Source organism: Triturus cristatus, chromosome 5_2 (assembly GCF_964204655.1).
Source record: "Triturus cristatus chromosome 5_2, aTriCri1.1, whole genome shotgun sequence".
Lineage (NCBI taxonomy): Eukaryota > Metazoa > Chordata > Amphibia > Caudata > Salamandridae > Triturus > Triturus cristatus.
This window is the reverse complement of record NC_140588.1, coordinates 338,962,029-338,985,131: the sequence shown is the minus strand read 5'-3', so window position 1 is coordinate 338,985,131 and position 23,103 is coordinate 338,962,029. Positions and strand designations below refer to the sequence as shown.

At 43.4% G+C, this 23,103-nt stretch overlaps 1 protein-coding gene across 3 annotated transcripts in view; it reads right to left on the bottom strand.

The window, feature by feature from the left end:
- LOC146822958 (leukocyte elastase inhibitor-like) overlaps positions 1-23,103 on the bottom strand; it is a 92,877-nt gene that overhangs the window by 22,810 nt on the left and 46,964 nt on the right. For all 3 annotated transcript variants that reach the window (XM_085607116.1, XM_085607118.1, XM_085607117.1), the window contains exon 4: positions 15,021-15,077. In XM_085607116.1, coding sequence (XP_085463242.1) covers positions 15,021-15,077 — 57 coding nt within the window. The remainder of the gene's footprint in view (positions 1-15,020; positions 15,078-23,103) is intronic.

Genomic DNA, 23,103 nt, shown 5'->3' with positions numbered 1-23,103 from the left:
CTTTGTTCTCTGGAGGCAGAGAATCTTTGCCCAGCCAGAACCAGTTCTGTCCACTCTGGTGCAGCTTACCGGCAGGAGGGGGAGATGGCATTGTCTAAAGCAGACCAGGCCCATTCAGGTGTGAAAGAAATATCTTCCCCCTACTTTGAATGCAGCCCAGGTCTATTCAACCAAGCCCTGACTCACCCTGGAAAGGCAGAACACACCTCACTCCCCCATGTGGCTGTCTGAACAGAATGCACATCCCCAGCCCCTGTCACTCCAAATATAGATAGTCAATACACAAACCTAGGAGAGGCACACTGGATGGCTAGGCAAGAAAATACCTACTTTCTAAAAGTAGTATTTTCAAACACAGAATATAAAAATCATCCATACTAAAAGATGCATCTTTATATTCTGAGTTCAGGAATACTAAACTCAATTTTACCATCTTGTTCTCAAGGGAAATTCTACTTATAAGATGTTATAAGTAAACTCCTCACTCTATCCTATGGCACAGATAGCCTTTCAATAGTGAAAACAAATTTGGCAGTATTTCACGATCAGGACATTCTACACACACTAAGGCATGTCCTCCCTTTCACATACACTGCACCCTGCCTACTTGGGCCTACCTTAGGGGTGACTCACATGCAAGAAAAGGGCAGGTTAGAGCCTGGCAAGTGTTGCCAGGTCAACATGGCAGTATGAACTGCACACAGGCTCGGCAATGGCAGGCATGAGACCCTTTTGCAAGGCTGCTTGTGTGGGTGGCACAACCTGTGCTGCAAGCCCACTAACAGCATTTGGTTAGAGGCCCTGGACACACACAGTGCACTGCACTAGGGACTTATCAGTAAACCAAATAAGCCAATTATGGAAACACTAATCCATGACAACAATTTAGAGGGAGCACTTGCACTTTGGCACAGAACAGCAGTGGCAAAGTGCCCAAAGCATCTAGACCAGTAAAAACGAAGTCCAATACACAGCAAAAACACAGGGGCCAAAGACAAAAATACAAGGGAAACCCAAGCCAAGGATGCCAGGTTTAACAGGCTTGAATATGTGTCTCAGGTTGGGGAAGATGTATTAAACCTAGGCTGTCCTGTTTTCAGTGTTTATTTTTTGTGGATTTCAGTGGTGTTTTCACAGTATTTTCCAAACGTTTTAACATCAGTGCTTATCAGTGATTATTCAGATGCCTTACCCCTAAAATAGACATAAAATGTTTTTTTCCATTGTTTAAAAAGCATGTTGTTTTTTGCAGCGATTGTTAAATAACACATCTTTAATGTATAGGAGAAGTAATGCAGGATAAACAGTGGCTTCGAATTGGCAGCATGTCCAATGGTCTTGTGTTAGACTGTTTTAAGCATAAAAAGTCTGTATTGTACCCTCACGTCATTACCCTCTCTCACATCTCATTACTTATCACATTCATACTGCTATGGTTTAGAGTATTTCTGTATTCAAATGTTTTACTAAACAAATTCCTGGACACAGCTGTGGGTCTTTCTCCTCCTCCTTATTGAATATTACAACACATTAGGGGTAGTTAACCCTGCCAACAGCATAGTACCATGTGAACTATTACAATTTTTAATTACACCAAATTAATTTGTAGACCTGGATTTGAAACGTGAACCGTGAAACATGATGCTTTAATCATGCTCACCACTGTTTTTCTGCCTTACGACTTTGAGGTGGTACTTATTTTATGTGACATTCATAGCTGCCATGTGTCCCCATGACAAATGTCTCGCTTTAATCCAGCCCTGACCATTTAACAGATATCATATTGTGTTCTTTGACTTGTAATTATGCTGTCAGCATTGTAACTTTTGGTTCCAGAACCCCCAGCAGTAAAGTGTAGTTAGGTAAACCTTGCAGCTATGAATTTTGTTTGTATGTGGAAAGTCTTGTGTCATGTTTTCACTACTATCCCACATGCATGGTGACAACACACTTTTCACTGGAACCTGCCACTACATCTTACATCTTACATCAAATGTTTAAAGCCTGGTGTATATGGCAGTTGACCTGTTATAAATACTGAATTGTTAGAAGACGAAGGGCTTGATGTATTAGAGGGTTTTACCCATTCAATGTCTGTGCATATTGAACAAGATTCTTTATGAGTCAGCCTTTTCACCAGTCAGTGAAAGAATTAAACATTGACAAAAGATCAAAAATGTTTTAGTGTTCCCAGGTTCTCTACAATTTAAAATAATTAGACCAGACCTAAAACATGCTTCTAAACCCCGCACCTTTAAACCAAGCACATGAAACTGGAGAAAACAAAAGGAAGAACAAACATTATTGAGGGTTTAATGGTATATATACAGTTAAACATCTGATATCTGGCTGAGTTTTCTTTCAATGTTTGCTGAGACAAAGTGCTCAGTGTATCAGGGCAGCATGAGCAGGCTAATACTCCATGAGCCTGATGTTGAATTATTATATTGGCAAAAAGTGGCTACAAATTAACTTCTTATGAATGTAGTGGTATTTTGTCAGTTGACCTATGTACTAATATTTCTGTTTACAAAATACCGTACTACGGGGGTGGGGGGAGTGCAAAATGACCTTCCTTATATTCATTAGAGAGGTTGCAATTGAGACCCTCTGTGAACAACAATCCTAAATATCCCTAATTCCTAAACAACAAAACTGAAGCTGAACAAGCTCAAGTAGTCTATTTCGCTGTTATCTTGTATAGCAAATCTACATTGTGCTGGTCCCCTTAGGAATGCATTAAAATGACACATTCTCTCTCACTATACTTTCTATAAAATATATTTTAGTTTGTGATTGTGCAGTGTTTTTGTGTTTACACTGATGAGGGCTATTCCCCTCTCAGTAGGGTTTTATCAGTGATTATAGTTTTAAACCTAAAAAAGGATAGCCTAATTAAACAGCACTAAACTTTTTCAGCAGCTCGGCCATATCCTGGAATTGAACCATCATACATTAGAGGATATTCTCTATATTGAATCAGCCACCATAATAGATGATTCTGTTAGAGAACAAACCTTTTTTATAAAGAAACAAGGGAACCCTATGAGTCAGAAGGGATTTAGGGTGTACAATATGTTGTAAGAGACAGTGGTCCCTATCAGATAAGTATGGAAGGCGTTAAACAGCACAACATAATGATCTGTAAAGTTTTGCATTCAAATCAGGGATATATTTATTTAAACGAATAATCAAACAAACAAAATCTTACAAAAAAGTGCAGTGGGTAAAAGAAGACCTGGATATCAACAGATTTCCAAGCTTCAGGCAAGTGTGTATGAATATAGTGACTTGAATAACAATTTTCCTTATTTATAGCAGTCACGATATGAAAGACATCTTGTGCTCCACAGAAATCATGGCAAAAGCAATGGGAATCAAGACGTAATGTGTCGAGGCGTTTCGATCCCCACTAACGTGGGGGGATCATCATCAGGACGAGGAAATGTTGCCTGAGAAGAGGCCTCTGGGGGCCATGACAGCAAGAGAGGGAAGGAAAAGAAAAAAAGGGGAAAGAGTAAAAAGAAAACATAAAAAGAAAAGGTTAAGGGGGAGTCGGCGAACAATGGACATAATACCGTTGGGCAATTAGCCAGTAAATATAAAGACGTGAAAGAGCAGTGCTTGGTGGAAACTAAAAACAGGTATGTAACCGGAATGAGTGCCAAAACAAGGTCGTGACACTAAACATGTTCATGCAAGAGCCTGAGGGTAAAATTTCCTAGAGAGGCAAAGACCATATATGTCATGCAAGAGCCTAAGGGTAGTCATACCCCATGAGGAACCAGCCATAAATGGGGCCAAGGAGCGTGGTCATGCGCTCGTAATGCTGCTGATATAATAAAGTGAGAAAGAAGAGTAATTAAATAACCTCTACCCGGTAAAGGCCTTACAATGAGCCAAGGACACAACCTAATACACTTACATTTGGTTTGGGTCAACCGGCGGAGTGAAGAAGGGAAAATACAGTACGTCCGGATTGGACGGAGTTGAGCGATGTGCTGGAGGAATCCTATAAAGAAACCAAATTGGGCAATTGGGCTAATTTGGCATTGTAAATGTCAATAGGCCTTATTATGAGTTCGGCAGTCCAATGGACTGCTGATCCCATGGTGGTAGTCTGCTGACTGCCAGATTGGCGGTCTGCCCACCACATTAGGACTGGGGCAGTACCGCCTCGGGACAACTGCTGCCACCAGGGACCCATGATCCCTGGCGGTGGCGCAGCGGTTTGAAGCCCCTAGTATGTTGGCAGTGCCTCTGTGCCTCTGTGCCACCGCCAAGCATATTAGAAGTTTCCTCCACCACCACACTTTTTATGGTGGTGCGGTCACCATGAAAAGTGTGACAGTGAAGAAAAACAGGGGCCCCTGCAGGGCCCCCATGTGCCTCTGCACCATGGGGGGCATGCAGGGGTGGACATGGTGTGCCCCCCTTGCCTGCATACACCCCCATGTTCCTGCACAGAACGAAATGCACAACATTGTGCATTTTTGTACATGCAGGAACATGCTTTGACATTCCCATTGTGGTGCCTATTTCAAAGGCACCACCGTGGGAATGCCAAAGAACTGCCCTTCAGCGACTTAAAAAGTCGTAATTTGGCTTTGACGGTGTAGGAGAGGGGCAGCAGCATGGCGGCCCCGCTCCCACAGCGACAAAGTCAGAGTAAGGCCCAATGTCATTCAGCTATATGGTATGGAATGGAGTACATGTATGTAGTGTGGATTGGAATTATGTGGGTTGAATTAAAATTGTTTGTTGTGGAATTGTGTGGCATGAATTTGTGTGGTGTTGTGTGGAGTTATGTGTAGTGGAACTATGTTGCATGGTGTGCAGTGGAATTATGTGGATAGTAATTATGTGGTATCAAGTGTACTATAATTATATTGAGTGGGACTGTTTGTCATGGAGTGTAATTATGTGGAGTGGTATTGTGTGTCGAGAAGCGGCATGTAGTGGAGTGGAATTATGTGGGGTGATGTTGAAGTTTGTGGCATGATGTGGAACTGTGTTGTGGATTGGATATATGTGGTGTGTAGTGAAATTGTGTTCTAGAGTGGAATTATGTGGTTTGTGTTAGAATTATGTGGAGTGGAAGGGAATTATGTGGAGCTGAATTGTGCTGCATGAAACTGTGTGGCGTTGAGTGAAATTATGTTGAGTGGAATTATGTGGCATGGTGTGGAGTGTATTTAAGTGGACTGCTGTTAAGTGACATAGAGTATATTTATGTGGGGTGTATTTATGTGGTATTGAGTGGAGTGTAATTAAGTGGAGTTGAATCAAATGGTGTTGAGTGGCATTATGTGTAGTGTAAATATTTTGTGTGGCACAAATCGGGGGAGGAAAAAATAATTGTGTCTGGCATTGGCTTTCTAGTGAAAATTAAATGAAACACGTTATTGGTATTGCATGCTTGTGAATTAATTTTGGATATTAGTGTGCACGAGGAGGCCGCTCTGTCCTGGCAGCACAACTTGCACTCTCTTTGCCTCTCCGTTGATCATTGTAAATACAAATGCACATAATTGTGCATCAGAACGAATGTGCAGCCCTTGTCTAAAATCTCACCTTTGGAAATGTGCAAGTTTACAATTCAAGAGAAGGGCCGAATTAAGTTTTATTGTTCAATTACTTAAAATCACTTAAAAGTTTACAATTCATCAGGTCTGTGCAACGGATTGAAAACATCACCACAAGTACAGAATACATTGCATAAACACATTTCACTTGCTCTTTCAGATTAGTTGTTGAATATGGGTTCGCTGCACGGCTGGCCATTAGTTTTGAGCGCAGTTTGTCATATAATTGCTGAAATTCTGTGCATCTCGATTGTCGCTTCACAGGTCTCTTTTAGTTCACTCAGAAAACACAGTCTGACTTTTGATGTCGGTCTTTGAATACACAGCAAATGTGAAGAAATAAGAACACGATTTACATGCTTGTTTACAGAAATGGAGCTCAGAACGAGTAAAAACTGAGCGCTCCTGTGAAGTGCTAAAAACATAGAAAAAAGAAGTTCCTTAAACACTTCCTAAAATGGGAGCAGTGGATGGATAGTAGTAATTGGTCCATGCTCTCGGGGAGGGCTAAACACAGGAAGAGGCTTGACACATGCATGTCATGGACAAACGGGAGTAAGAATAGGAGAGCAATGATGAAGACAGCAATAAGAAGCCTATAGGTGGGCTGAAGCCCACATGTTGAATACACCATATCTCTTCGGGACAGCACATGCAATGTCTAGCCAAGACCTCATAACACTGGTTCCTTTGAGGAAAATGGACTGCTTTTTTTAAAAAAAAGTTTCAGTTTTGGAAAGCATTCATAGAGTTGGTGTTCTGCTGTCCGTTGCAAGCCACCATCACTGTGATTGCAGCCAATCACAGAAAGTCTCAGATTGCAACCTCTCTAATGAATATAAGGCTGGTCATTTTGCACCCCTCAGCCCCGAAGTACGGTATTTTGTGAACCGAAATATCAGTTCATAGGTCAACTGGCAAAATACTATTACATTCGCAAGAAGTTGTGTATAATTTGTAACCACTTTTTGCCAATATAATAGTTCTACATCTCTGTTACACTGACCATTTGTCACAGCAAACAATGAAAGAAACCTCAGCCAGCCATCAGATGTTTAACAGTTCATATACCATTGGTCCTCAATGTAACAGCATTATATATGAACCACATGTTTAGTGCAAGCAATTAATATTGATTATTGGTTTTTGGGTAAAGAAAATATTTTATTTTACTGGTAAATACTTTTTTAATATTCATTCTGCTAGTCGTATTAAACTAATATAATTATTGTGTAATGGAATGGAATCATTACTGTTACTTTGTGGAAAAGTAAAGAAGTCATAATCAATGTGACTTTAACTGAAATCAGAAGACAATCCGGATTGATGACAAACATATTACTATGAGGGATTCTCTTTGTGAAAATAAAATATTACACTCTGTAGAACAAAGGTATGACACTGAATTTGAAGTACTAACAGATTTTCTTCACTTCCTGTAGATGAGAACCTTGAATGGCAGAAGAAAATCAGATCCTCTCTGAAGTTATTCTCATTATTCTAGCCAGAGAATCGCTGTTTTGGATTGCACGTTACGAATAAATATCGATTTGGTATTTGGAATGGGCAAGTTAAGGTCATCCATTTCAAAAATCGAATCGGTATCTCGTGTACCAATCACTTGTGACTGCAATTGTAGTTACAAATCATTGCAAATTGGGGGGCGTGGCCGGCAGCCAAGCATGGCGGCTGCATCGTAACAGAGCTCCGAACCAGTGCCGCCGAGATCCTGCAGGACAGCCGCCAGTTGTCGCAGGGCAGCATCCAGTGAGACTGGGAACGGTCACGGTTGTAGGCGGAGGGACCCGGTGTGACCAACATCGCGGAACGAGCCGGGAGTGGCGGCGGATGGGTCCCCGAAGGCTGAGCGGAGGTGGAGGCGGGCGCAGCCGGAGAGCTGCATCGTAGTGGTGCCGGCCTGTGCACGACAGGCCGCTGCGCTGTGGGAAAACTAGCGCGCGGCCGTGCAGCCAGAAGCGGCTGAAAAGCGAAGGGAGCCCAGAGGGAACGGAGGCGGCGGCCGCCGGGACAGGCGAACTGCGCGGCACACGCCAGGCGGGGCCAGCAATTAATTCAGACCAGGGATGAGAGCGGCCTACCGCCTCACCGGCCTGAGGTGTGACGCAGTGGTGCCCTGCTGGGAAGTGGAGAGGCGGGACGCTGTGACGGCCGGGTGAGTCAGTGAAGTGCAGACCAGACGAAAGTGGACTGAGGGAGCAGCGGTGTAGCTGTAAAGTACTGGATGGCAAGTTGTAATGGCGGCTAAGGAGGCGATAGACGGATGGGTGAGACCATGAGCAGCCTGAGGCGGAGTGGTGGAAAGCACACAGAAGCGCCTGTGCGTTAAATGCAAGCACCATAACCACGGCGCAGTAAGTGGACTGCGAGCAGGCGATGCGGCACAGATTGGAAGAGGTTGCAAGACGCGAGGCCCACCGTATGTTCTGAGTGTCTACTCCCTTCCCAGCAACTGTGGTATATGCAGAGTGCAGCTGTTGCGCCGGTGCTTTGAGCGGGCCGCTGTGGAGAAGACGGCGTCGACCACTGCCATTAATCGCATTAGAGCACAGCTCGGAAGAGGGGACACCGTGCCCATGCTACAGTGGGGAAAACAGTAGCAGACAAGTCAGATAAGGTGCCCTGGGGACGTGCGCCACAAAGCGGGAAGCGGTCATCCACGTCACTTACCGCTGTACTGGCCTGCAGGATGGGGCGCAAGGGAGCACGACAGCACGAACAGCGTGGAAAAGACTGCGTCCCGGAAACGGCGGATCCCACGGTAGGCAGGTCCGGACCTGAGTGTGCGGCATTGTCAGCGACATCCGGCCCAGTGGATAAACTGGATCTCATTCTGCAAGAGGTGCGTGACTCCAGGAAGGCACTAGAGCTGCAAATTGGGACACTGTCGGCTGGCCTTGGGCTACTCCGAGCGGACCACACTAAGTTGGCGGATAAGGTGAAGGCGAACACAGCGATGCTGGAAGACGTCGTCCCACGGCAGACACAGAGCGACACCAAAGTTACACGGCTGCAGGAACAAGTAACTGCCCTGTTGGATCATGTGGAGGACGTGGAGGGCAGAGCCCGAAGGAACAATATACGAGTTATTGGCCTGCCCGAAAAAAGTGAAGGGAGCTATGCATCACTATATATGGAACAATGGTTCCGGGACCATGTCACCAACGAAGGACTGTCTACGCAATACTGCATAGAGCGTGCGCACAGAATACCCATGGGGCGCCCAAAACGGGGTGCTCCACCTCGACCGCTAATAGTAAAATTGTTGAATTTCCGAGATAGGGACCTCTTGCTGCAGAAAGCCCGCGAATTAACCCCGATAACTTTTGAAAACACGAAGATCTCACTCTATCCGGACTACACGATGCTGGTGCAGAGACAGCGCTCTTCCTTCTTGGCAGTCAAGAAACAACTCAGAGAGCTAGGCCTGAAGTATGCACTACTTTTTCCCGGCGCGGTTAAAGACCATACATGAACAAAAATCCTACTTTTTTTAAAGCCCAGGCGGTGTTGAAGACTGGTTGGAAGTGATGGAACTGAAGAGTACTGCACCGACTGGCTCACAGGCGTTGGCAAAGAGCGGGAACAGCAGGGTGATCCCCTCTGGGAAAAGACGGCGAAGAACGGATAGAGCACCTGCGAGGCAGTACATCACGAAGCAACAGATGGAACAGACCAAGGCTGGGGCGCTGGAGGCGGCGGCCGCCCTTACGAACAGTCTGGAGGCGACGACTCGGCCCTCCTCGGAGGAAGAGGCCACGCACGATTCAGACTCTGAGAGCAGTGTTGCGCTGTTCCCCTCTGCGACCCCGCAAGTCATCAAAGACTTATATGGCTGATTGTATCCGCAAGTATATTTTTTCTTGTTATTTGTAAATGCAGAGCGAGTCTCTGTAACGTGCCCGCGAAGCTGGCGGGTCGACTCGCACTATCCTACATTTAAACGGCACAGGCTCCGTAGTAAGCTTTATCATATTACTGCACGAGAGTACGCCACATATGGAGCGCTAGCAATGTCCCCCAAATGGCAAAGGCGCTATACATGACCACTGAGGTTTCTTTTTTGTTTCAGTTCAGTTGTATGGTCCGGTATAGTTGGATGACCAGACCGAGTATTGGGTTGTTGGGGGGATGGGAAGGTCTCACGGTGCCGGGAACATTGAATGGGCTATTGCATCCGGAAGATGCAGTGTTCCTCCAGCAGACGCACACATATAGAAATGACGTCGCAAGGTAAATACACCATAATAACATGGAACATACGGGGCATGGGGACAGTACAGAAAAGACATAGGATACATGCACAGCTTCAACGCCGCAAAGCACAGATAGTGTATCTCCAAGAATCCCACATGACGGACGGCGAAGCGGTAAAGTTGCGCAAAAAATGGAGGGGACAAATCTTCTCCACTTCCTACTCCAGTTACGCCCGGGGTGCCACAATTTGGGTGAGGCATGGAGTACCATTCCAGGCAAAGGAGCAAAGAGTGGATAAGCTAGAGAGGTACATATTTGTGAAAGGCATGTTAGACGGTCAGCCTGTTGTGCTCGGCACAGTATATGCTCCGAATACGGAACAAGACAAATATTGGGAAGTGGTGAGTGGGGCTCTGGTGGGTTGGGAACCGCACCCCTGGATACTGGGAGGGGACTGCAATGCGGTGATGGACGTAACACTGGATAGGTCACACCCGCCGCTCCATGGGGCGAGAGTGTTTAGGCAAGCCGAAGCTCTGGGCAGGTGGGCAAAGGGCTGGGAACTGTGCGATGTATGGAGAATGAGACACCCCATGCACAGAGAATACTCCTATTACTCCGCAGTACACGACCTGTACACAAGGATTGACAGGATGTACTGCTCCACCAGAATAGCAATGCAGACGCTCAACGCCACTTACTTACCAAAAACTTTCTCAGATCATAATCCACTTACCAGGTTACCAGGTAACCATGGCATGGGGTGGGTACCCACGCCAGTCCCCACATGGAGACTATGGCCGCAGATGCTGGAGGACCAAGTGCTCAGCAGCGACCTTTCTGGGATCATAGAACACTACTTTGCACTCAATAGCAACACGGCGTCAAGCAAATTGATAGAATGGGATGCTTTTAAATCCGTGATAAGGGGGAAAGCAATCAGTACGACAGTGGGGGTTAGGCAGGAAATACATAAGAAACTAAAAGAGATAGAGGACAACATGTGCACACTGGAGCAGGATGCAGTTACACGAGTCGACTGTAAGGGCCCACTGCAGGAAGCAAGGATAAAACATGCAGAAACACTAGAGACACTACGGGTCATTGACAACCAGGCATACACGAGGAGAGCTCATGCAGAGGCGGATAGAGCACTGCTTGCCAGGTTGATATGGGATGCTCCCCCTACAACGGTTATACACGAGATAGAGACACTAGATGGAGGAAAGGTATATACGCAAGCAGACATCAATACAGCCTTCCGCCATTATTATGCCACATTGTATAGCGACACAGGCCAGGACCTAGAGCCCCGAATGGCAGACTTCCTTTCTGCGCTGACGTACCCAAGGCTCACAGAGGAGGCACAGAAGGGCCTCACCGGGCCCATCACGCAAGCTGAGATTCGGGCAGCCATAAAGACCCTCCCGTGAAATAAAAGCCCTGGAATGGACGGGCTCCCAATAGAATTTTACAGCACATAGGTGGATCCCATAGTCCCTCAATTGGAAAGGCTGTACAAAACTGTATGGAAGGAGGGGGCCCTACCGTCCACAACAGCGCAAGCATTGGTTATATCACTGCCGAAGGCGGGAAGGGACCCTGCGGATATGGCAAACTACCGACCGCTGTCCCTACTAAACTCGGAATATAAAATATTAAGCAAGGTGCTGGCTACTAGGTTACTGCCCTCCTTGCCCAAGCTTATACACATAGATCAACCTTCACGTAGCACGTCCCTGAACATTCGAAAACTGCACCATTTGATGTCAGAAGCCCCAAGCCACTACCCACATGCGGGCTGCCTCTCGCTGGACCTAAAACAAGCTTTCGACTCCATAAACTGGGAATACATGTTCCAAGCTCTGGGGAAATTTGGGATACCGGAGGGTTATATTGCGTGGCAGCGCTTGCTATATAAAAACCCTGTGGCCAGAGCTCGCACGGGCAACCACATCTCTAGCGAATACACGATACATAAAGGGACTAGGCAGGGCTGCCCTCTGTCACCTCTAATATTTATATTGGCTCTGGAGCCACTGGCCCAGGCACTGAGGAAAGAATTCCTGTTACGTGGCATATCACTGGGACACATGCAACACCTTTTTTTCGGCATACGCAGACGACATTCTCTTATACTTGCATGACCTAAGAATGCCTCTAACCGCAGTACACGATACGTTCAGTCGTTTTGCCAAGGTTTCAGGATTAGCCATTAATATAAGAAAGTCACACGCCTTCTTCTTCGCAGAGCACGCAGGGATTGAGAATGTGGCTTTTGGAGACATGCGTATAGAAGTCGCCCCGGACACCTTTAAATACCTAGGTATACAAATATACTGGACACATGCGGATATGCTAGACGGTAACCTACACAAAGCAATCCGCGCCCTGCGATCCAGCATAGGGTTCTGGACAGCACTGCCATTGTCAGTGATGGGAAGAGTGGCCCTTGCAAAAATGGTGGTGCTACCAAGACCTTTATACTATTTTACTAACCTACCATTAATGGTCCCACACACCACGTTCAAAGTATTGAACATGATGCTCATTGAACTAATTTGGGGTAACAGCAGATGCCGCATCATCCTTAAAAAGCTACAAGTGGGTACACGAATGGGGGGACTGGGAGTCCCAGACTTGCGAGCATATTACTATGCCTGTCAATTGAAGTGGCTCTCTTACTGGACGGCGGGCCGCAACTTGCAGGAAATAGGATACACAGAGGCAGACATAGATAATGGTAAATTGCATGCATTGCTGCTGCCAGGAGGTGGACCCCTACGGAGCCCCCCCCCCCCATTATTAGCCACGGCACTTCGCTGCTGGAAGGCGGCGCTGCAATATACACAGCCGTCCAGGGCATACGCAGAGAATATTCCCTTATTGGGGATCCCCCTGCTGAGTGGTAAGCTTACGAAGCGCAAAATAACGCCGTGGCTGAATGCGAGAATCACCACGACGTCGGATTTGTTCGGAGATGGGACACTAATAGATCATGACACATTTGTTAATGAAACTGGGGCCCCGGAACAGTTGTATCTCATACATGCTGCACTGACACAATACGTTAGAAGGCACTGGGCCCCGAACAGGCAGGAACCCCCCACGAATGAATTGGTTAAAATGGTGCATTACATGGGAAGGGGTCGGCATCTTATCAGATGGCTATACACCGGAATCAGCACGCATACCGTGGCCCCTTTGGACTCCCTGAAGGTGGCGTGGGAAGGAGACATCAACAGGCCCCTCACAAATAAGGAATAAGCAAGGGTATTAGAGCACCCGAGGAAGGTATCGCGAAACACGAAAATTTAAGTTTATACAGACCATGGTACTGCACAGGACCTACCTTACCCCGCATAGGTTGGACAGAATGTTCCCCCAGATGCAACACCAATGTCCGAGGTGTTCGTTAGAAGGAGCTGACCTAATACACATGTTGTGGATCTTTCCAAAAATACGAAGGTACTGGGACAAAATAAGGCATAGAATAGGGGAAGCGACGGAGCGGGAGGTGAAGAACACGGTGGAGGAGTGCATTCTAGGATTGCATACACAAGTGCATAAACATAAAGTACAATACCGACTTATGGATCTTGCACTTATATTAGCCATACGTAACATTACAATGAGATGGAAATCACGGAGACCTCCTGACGTCCTGGCATGGCACTCGGAACTAATACGATGGGGCACTGCAGAGAGCGCAACACTTCACAGGGAAGAGCTTAAAGGGTTGCAAAAAGTACCAATAGCATTAGAATGGGATGCTTTATTGGAAGCTCTAAAGTCCATAGCGGCAGCTGAAACCCAGCCATAGGTATTAGAATATAATATATACAAAAATAACCAAGCCCTAAAGCCAGAGTATATGCAGGGGGTATCAAGGCACACGCACACGATCAGGCAACAGCATAGGCTGAAGTTTACAATTGCAAGACCGGAAGGAGTGGTACGCGTGAGATCGGGGAGGGAGGGATGAGGGGAGTTCTGGGTAGTTAGTATCAATATTGTAGTAATATGTTTGTAATAAATGTCCACCTTCTTTTAGTTCACTATTAGACAATGCACCAGCTGTAGTAAGATTTTGTATATACCTGGATTGCGGAGGACGGCTGCACAGGACTAATGTATACTAGACTGGATGTATAAAATGTTACAAGCTATGCACATTGTAATGATGCAAAAGTAAATAAGAAATGCAATAAAATATGTTTAAAAAAAAACAAATCATTGCAAATTCTATGACCCCCCCCCCAAGTCGGGTGGTAATTCATTCACCAAGGAGAAGAAGTCCCCCTCGGAACCTCTCGCCTTTATAAATTAAGAAAAACTGTTTAATAGAGAGTAGATGGTATTCTTGGGCAACAATGCCTGCTCTCATAAAAACATTAAAAAAGTAATTTAAGATTTTTTTTTTTAATCAGCCACAAGTCACTTAAGGAAAACGGACTGCATAAAATAAAATACATTATTGAAACACAAACATCAACATGGGGTCTTCTGACCCTTAGAGGTCGCCATAAGTTTGATTATGGCCAAGTGAGTCTCAATTTGCCACGCACCTCATGAATATTAATTAGGTACTCTGGATTGAGACCCACTCCGATTTATGAACCAATCAAAAAGAACATAGGTTAGTTTGCAAAATTCCATACTGAACACAAAGGTACTGATTAACTGTAAGCTGCAAGTATTTTTTGAGACAAGTGTAATCGTACATCTGGCCCTTCATGATTGTAAAACGAATGGAAAGTGATTGTTTCCAATGATTACTATTTTTAAATTCTGATTTGCCTTTCTGGCAGGTGAGTTTGCGAAAGCTAAAGGAATTCAACCGCAAAAAAAGAATTAAGTGGTGCTCAGTGGTGCTTATGTACGAGTCAAAATGTATAGATTGTCATTCACAAGAAAACTCGAAATTTATGGGGGAAGGTTTTAATACAGTTAAAGAACCATTGAGATTGAAAGCTTATTGGTGCAAGCTGACATACGCCTTGTGTACAAGTTTGGCTCCAGAAAAGGGTAGTAGGTAAAACCACAAAAAAGGTTGAAAGAAAAGGTTAGTTTACAGTCATCCTAAAAAAGAGAAATGCCATGAGGACCCCACAAAGAAAAGTAAAAGCATTTTTTAAACATGAATACATTTTTGTAATCTGGAAGCAAGACGAAGAAAATAGCATATATTTTAATTCAGGTATTTTGCTGAAACATCACCTTGCGTGCTTTCTTAGTACAGCCTCCAGTACCGGTTATCATATCAAAATGAAGAACCTGTGGGTAAATTAATTGGAACATGTTACCAGAATTCTAGAATAATGTTGATGAAAAAGTAATGTGGGTTACAAAGGTGCAGCTGTATCCATGGCCAGTACACACTCCTGCTCCATTTATGAATTTTGTTGTTTTTCAGATCTCAGATCAAGATTTTACTCTCTTTGCTCTCCACCCGCTAGTATAGTGACACTATTTTTCCCAAAACATTCTAAATTTTGAAAAGTACCCAAATCCAGTCTCTCCTTTCTCAGTTGCTTCCCCACTCTACTATTGATTAGCCCCGACCTTACTATTCCCCTGTTTTTGTAGATGCCAAACCCTCTACTTATCATCCCTCAATGTGTCAACTGCGAAAATAAGGACACAGCATCATCAGAAAATGGCACAAAACAAGCCAACCGCTATCAGCTGATTGGCTGCACAAGAAAATAATCACTATAAAAACAAACATTTTATAAAACATTACTAAAACAATGTACTGTATAAAAATATTATATGAAACTCTTCTTAGGCAGGTCAGTATCAATGTTAAAGTTAGAAATGGCCATTGGCCACTTTGTGTTTTTAGATCTGGCTTCCTCGTGTTAGCAGTCTGCATAACCTATTGTTTACAATATAACGTGAGTAGGCTTTAGGTCAGCCCCTTATAAACTGTGCTATAAGGCTTTGTCAATCACATCTTGGATCAGCCAGAGGAGTATTTCTCTCTCCCCATCATGCTCTTAGCTGTTTGGTATACTATCCATGCTCCTAAGAGGTGCATTTCATGCAATGTGCATTGTTTTCCACAAGGAAAGGACAGGTTAGTGAGTGCAGAAACTATCTTTATAAGAATGCTCCACCCACTAAAAACTGCACATTCTGCATGACAACGAAATTCTTACTTGAAATATGATCTAACAAGATAGATACATGCACTTATTTATCAGTGTCATTTTTTACGCAAAAAAATCATCAAAAACACAAAACAAAGGTTTTCTTTAAAAAAATAGAACTAGCAAGTATTATGCTGTTTCGTACTTTTATTGCTCTTACTTTCAAGTGAACTTTATTTTCTTATTTTAATGGGAATACTGATTATATTGCTATGTTACGCTAAGTCTGTATCACACATGAGGATATCCTGGCACCTGAGGGGTCTGGGGGGAGGATGCTGGTCTGTCTGGGGGCTTATTGGAAGAGTCAGGTTTTCAGCTTCTATGGAATTCAAGGACGGGCTGGCTGCTTTGACGTGGTAGGGGAGTGTGTTTCAGATTTTGGGGTTGTTGCAGAAGGAAGCTCAACCTCCAGCTGTGGCTTGGCAGATGTGGGGGACATGGGCTAGGAGCAGCTTAGCCGAGCTGAGTATTTCACCAGGGTGTGAAACAGGACGAGGTGGTTGATGTATGCCGGGCCTTGGTTGTGTGATGCTTTGTAGTTGTGTGAGGAGTTTGAAAAGGGAGTACATGTGGATAGGGATTCAGTGGCGGATTTTGAGGTGTTTGAATATTTGATTGAAGTGTGATTTTCTGAGTGTGTAATTTTCCATAATATTTATTACAATCCCACTTGACCATCGAATTGGATTTTTAGTAACTATGAGAAAGAGAGGTTTAATTGCTTTTTTAGCGGATCCATTTCTTCAGTTATCTATATTAGGATTTTAATCTTCACTATGGTTTTCTACATAGGGCAGCTAGGCCCGCCCCAATGAAAATAGCTTTTTGGGCTTGGAAAAAGGTGAAAAATCTGTGATGACCATGCAGTAAAGGTGGATTTCTCAATCAATCAATCAATCAATCAATCAATCAATCTATCTATCTATCTATCTATCTATCTATCTATCTATCTATCTATCTATCTATCTATCTATCTATCTATCTATCTATCTATTATGCATGAATGCATGTCTTCCCGCTGGTTGTCTACCTGCTGCATAGCTGTCTATCTTTTTGTCTGCATATCTGCTAATTTGTCTACCTGTTTGTCTGCCCCACTAATTTCCTGTCAGTGTGCATATCTATCTGTCCTTTTGCCACCTTAATAGGAGGAATCTACCTTCAAATTAGTCACTGAGATAGCAACTGTCCATTCCAGGGTCTCCTCTACTCTATCTCAGTTCTGTCCGATGAGTGGATTGGTTACTGTCTTACATTTGCAATACCAAATCCTTATTTCCAGAGGACCCCTGAACTCCTTGGAGTGTTCATCTGACTCTTTTCTTTATACACCCCAACTTCTTTCCTTGTGTAATAATGTTTTGTATCTTGCTCCTTTTCCTCAAGCCTGGAAAGATGCACTGGTCTTACCATTACTGATAAAAGCCTATCTTGATCCTGCATGGCTAACTATCTTCCCATTTTCTAAATTCAAGTTCCATCTACTCATTTTGAAAAAGAGCTAAATACTCAGGTTTATGCTTTTATTGAGTCCAATTGCCTTCAGAACAGCGCACAAGCTAGATTCCGCTCTCCACAACAATAAAACTGCCTTACTTGCTGTCATTGATGACATTCAGATGTTGCTTGACAAAGGAGGCAATCTGGCGTTGATTATTCTTGATTTTAGCACCAGCTATGATACTGGCTTTCATTGTCAAAGGCTTGCCACTATAGACATCAGACATAAAGCTATAGACTGGCTACATCCTTATCTGAGAGATAATACTCTATCAGTAATCTTGTCATCCTGCCATTTCACTACTCCTAAACTGAGAAAAATCCTAACTTTAAGACTTTCGGTATTCATAGAAGGCATTTAGGAGTCCTAACTTTACTACTCCTCAACTGAGAAAAAGTCTAACTTTAAGACTTTCGGTATTCACAGAAGGCATTTAGGATTCCTAACTTTGCTACTCCTAAACCGAGAAAAATCCTAACTTTAAGACTTTCGGTATTCACAGAAGGCATTTAGGAGTCCTAAAGTTAGGAGTCCTAACTTTACAACTCCTAAACTGAGAAAAATCCTAACTTTAAGACTTTTGGTATTCACAGAAGGCATTTAGGAGTCCTAAAGTTAGGACTCCTTACTTCTGTGAATGCCAAAATGAGTAAGTGCCTTCTGTGAATACCAAAATGAGTAAGTGCCTTCTGTGAATACCAAAATGGTAGTAAGTTTAGGATTTTGTCTTAAGTTAGTTCTGTGAATCGGACCCTATGTCTGTTTGACCGCCGTTGTCCCATGGATAAACTTAAATTCTTTAAAGCTGAATGACGATAAGACCCAGCTACTCATCTTGGCAGTGCTGCCATTATTTAATTCCCTCTTAGTGGTCTCCCAAACAATCTGCAAATATTTGGGAGTATGTGTAGATGTCTCTTTGTCATTTAAAAATCAATAACGTTTTTTCTAAATACTTCTACTATCTGCGGATGCTCCTGAAAGTTCTCCATGTTTTCCACCCTGGGATTTGCTATTCAGTTGTTCAGGCAGTCATTATGTTGTGCATTGATTATGGCAACTCCCTTTATCTTGGATTGTCACAAAAAGTCACTGCAGTTCTTTAACTCATTCACAATTTGGCAGCAAGATTGTTACTTAATGTACCCCCTTGTTCCTCTGTAACATCGCACTTTAGAACCCCTCTGCATTAGCCACCACACCTTTTACCGCCTCTATTCAAAGTAGAATCATACTATATTCACCAAGGAGAACTCTCCATCAGGAGACAGATGGCGCTGAGCGTTTTTCGAATTTGTTGCTGTAGATCAAGTGGAAGAGCCTTCTCCTTTCTGGTGCCTGAGTTGTGTAATTCTTTAGTTTTCCACTGACTCCCTTCCACCTTGCCAGCCTTCCAGCGCCAGTGCACCTATCCGGATATCAGTTTGCGCTTCATCATTTATCTATCTATCTATCTATCTATCTATCTATCTATCTATCTATCTATCTATCTATCTATCTATCTATCTATCTATCTATCTATCTATCTATCTATCTATCTATCTATCTATCTATCTATCTATCTATCTATCTATCTATCTATCTATCTATCTATCTATCTATCTATATCATTGTTAGAAATGGGGTCTCTAGTTGGCAGAGGTATGTACCCTATCCAAGTAGGGTAGGTGTAGTACACACTAAAAGTTTACATGTGCTCACCTTCAGGAAGCTTGACACGGAGCAGTCAGGCTAAACTAAAGAGGCAATGTGTAAAGTATTTGTGCACACACAAGTAACACATTGAAAACACCACAACAGTTTAGAAAAATAGCTAATGTTTATCTGAGTAACACAAGACCAACACAACAAAAATGCAACATACACAAATCAAGATATGAATTTTTAAAGATTTAATCAAAATGCAGTGTTTAGAAGTCTATAGTTCCAACTGGGTCTATCCTGTAGCTCATGACCGGGACAAATCCAAACGTTTAGTCTGGCCGTGATGGAGCGTGGGCCGGATACAGGAATCACGCAGACCCCCTTACACTACCTTGGCTGCATCGGAAATCAAAGACGATGCATTGGACAGAGGAGGTGAGTTGTTGCGGATACAAATAATGCATCGGTTTCGTAAGGGAGTGCAGGGTTGTGAAAGTTTTGCCGCTCTGTGACGATGCATTGCGCAGAGGAGGTGACGTACCAGTTGTGGGTGCAAGGCCTTGGCTCCTGAAGGAGACGCGGCGTCGAGGATGCATCTGTGTCAACAGCGCGATGCAGCAATTCTACTGTGTCAAAGTCGGAACGCTGGGGTGAAGGCGATGTGTCGATCAAAGACCATGCAGAGCCTGGGCTGCTTCAGAGCGGTGCATCACAAACTTCGGTGAAGTGGTGCTCGAAACTCTCCTCCCAGGATACTTGCTTCCGGTCCAGGGAGGACCTGACCTGGCAATTCGGGTGGACTGTTCCCATGGCGAGCAGGGTCAAGACTGATTTGTATATGGATTGGTCCATACTAGGGTGGCATGGTGAGCAAAAATATGATGGATTAAACCTAGATCTGTGATTCGGGGTGAGTGTTTTATTTGTTCAGTATTCTGTCCATAAACTTTTCTATGTGCTTTTCTCACCCTAAGTGCGAAGAGTATGCCCAGACCTGGGTCCTGTGTTCACTGAGCCATTTGATTCAAGCTAGCCTGGCTGATGAGGGGTGATATCCCGAAACCGGTCCCAGGATGCTTGTTTTTGGTCCAAGGAGGACCTGGCTTGGCAGTTTGGACTGGATTTTTCCCATGGGGAGCAGGGTCAACACTGATTTACATATGGCTGGGTCCAAACTGTGGTATTGTAGTGAGCAAATTATGGATTAAACCCAGATCTGTGACTGGGGGTGAGTGTTAGATTTGTTCAGCATTCTGTCCATCATCTGTTCTTTTTACTTTTGTCATATTGTTATTCATGCCAATTGGTGTGCATATTGGGCTTCATTTACAAGCTCATTGCGCTGCTCGTGCTTCACTTTTGTTTAATGCACCAGCAGCTCAATTGGCTTGCCCATATTTGCAAGGCCACATAATGTTACCCTGCTTGATTTTTCATGGTCTTGTAAATATGGACCCCTTTCGTGCATCACTGTGCATGAAAGGGGTGTTCCCTGGGTGTTACTGTGTGTGTTACCACTCAACATTCATGGAACCTGACACATTCCCAGATTTACAACGTTTTGCAAAACTGGGAATGCATCAGAATCCTACACCTCCCTAGGGGAGGCATAAGAGTGGCACAACGAGGAGAAATACTTACTCGTTTTTCCCTCTTTCAATGCGTGCTGCATTATGTGTGCAGAGTATGAAAAATAGGGGATTGATTCAATAAGGGTATCAGAGGCCAGAATCGATAGACTATTATGAACATATATTTACCTCTGAACCCATAAATTGCAAGAAATATTTGATCATCAGTCCTTTTTATTTGGCTGAGAGAACCAATATCATTTTGCTTATTTTCACAATTTTCTATATACAGGGTAAACTCTACAACAATAGGCTCCTATATTTTTTTGCTATTCACACAAGTATCCTGTACATAATATTTACATTTATTTACACAGACATATACAAAAAACAAATAATAAGACGTTATGTAGCTAAGTTGTACACCGTTAGTTTTTCATAAGAGAAAAGTCCAATATTCTATAACCTTGGGACCTTAAGCTGATTATTCCTCAAGATATTTTGATTTTGTTGGTCCTGAGCAGAGTCAGTAACAAAGTTTGCGATGTTCAGGCAAGGGGTAATAGCATTATGTGTGCATGCATAGAAAGAGGAAAATGCCATCAATGATTGTTTTTGTGCAGGATTATGTTCTTTCCTGCACAAAAACAATCATCCCTGTAATGCATGCACTCTTGGAACATGAACACAAGGGTGTCTATGTTGGCACACAGCTACTGTATATGCGCCGGGTCAGGGGAGAAAGACAGGAATGCACCACATCTTGTAGATACGGCGTATTCCTGCCGTTTTATTTTGAAACACAACGCCATAGCAGGAAGACATGCTGCGCTGCAGTGCGTCAAAATATAGTAAATGAGGCCCATTGAAAACAGGAAAAGTTTAAACAGGCATTTTCAAAGGCAATAGGTTGGCTTCAATATACTAATGCATGCAAACACAATCACAACCAAATGTTCTTTGCATGTGTTAACATATTAAATGACAGACCTACTGTCTTTGCCAATGCATGTTTCTTATTCTTTGACTTTCATTTTACATCAATCTTCCTCGTGTATTGCAGTCCGAAACAGGAATATTTCTCTCACCTGAACCCAACAATCAATTTTTCAAATTGTAATGACATGGATTATTCAATATGAATCCATCTATCCATCATTTCTTGAACATTAAACCTACGATGCTTAGTATTTAATTGACATTTTATTGATAAACTTCAAAACAACGCAAATGTTACCTCTGGTTAGAAATGTGTGCCTCCATGAGCTTGAAACCATATTTGTACAACCTCAAGAATATGCACAGAATTTAAAGTCTTGTGCAGCTAATTTCATGGTAAGTGATAGTTCAGATTTTTCAAGGTTTATGTGGGTAATTCAAGGATCGCCACTCAGTTTGATGACTTATTGGGTAATTCATTGACACCATTTTTATTGCTTGTACAGGAAAATGCTTATAGGCCAACTGTAATATCTAAATCAGACAGGCAGTTTTAAGTGCCATTAGTATGGTGACCAGCCATTCCGATCTGGGTGGAATGGCGGAGTGGTGATTGATAGTTCCCGCTTTCAGATTATATCCTATTGTTCTGAAGGGCACCTAAAAATTACCCAAAAATGCTTTGATTATTCCTGATTTAAAGTTAGAACCTTATCTCTACTTTAAAAGGTGGTCTAGGCCATGGATCGTTTCAACAACATAACTTAGTAGAGTACAACTGTTTAAGCATTTGGACTCTCACCTAAATAACTTGTAGTCACAAGTTGTGAGATGTGTTTTTAGTATTGTGATAATCGGTGTTGTACTTGACCCTTTCTGCAGGGTCACCCTCAAACTGTTTGCCTACACCCTCCTTTTTTCTGAACCTGTTTTTGTTTCTGCACACTTTACCACTTCTAACCAGTTCTAAAGTGCATGTGCTCTCTTCTTTCAGCATGGTAAAATTGACTTACACCCAATTGGCCTATTTAATTTACTTGTAAGTGCTTAGTAAAGTGGTACTACATATACCCAGGGCCTATAAATTGAATGCTGCTGGTGGGCCTGCAGCACTTATTGTGCCACCCCTTGAGTAGCTCTTTAAACATGTCTCAAGCCTGCCATGGCAGCCTGTATGTTCAGTTTCAAACTGCCATTTCAACCTGACAAAATAAACCTTTTGCCAGGACTATACCTTATTTTTAAATACATATGTCACCGCAAGCATAGGCCCTAAACAGCCTATAGGCCTGGGTGCAATGTATTTAAAAAGTTGGACATGTTCTGTTAAGTTTTACATGTCCTGGTTGTGAAAAACTACTTTGAGGCCTACCTCTCACAAAGGATAACATTAGATTAATTTATCACATTCAATACGTGATAATTTTCAAGTGGGAGCAGGTAGGAATTTCGGGTTTGGCGTCTAAGAATTTTAATTTAAATCCCTCTGT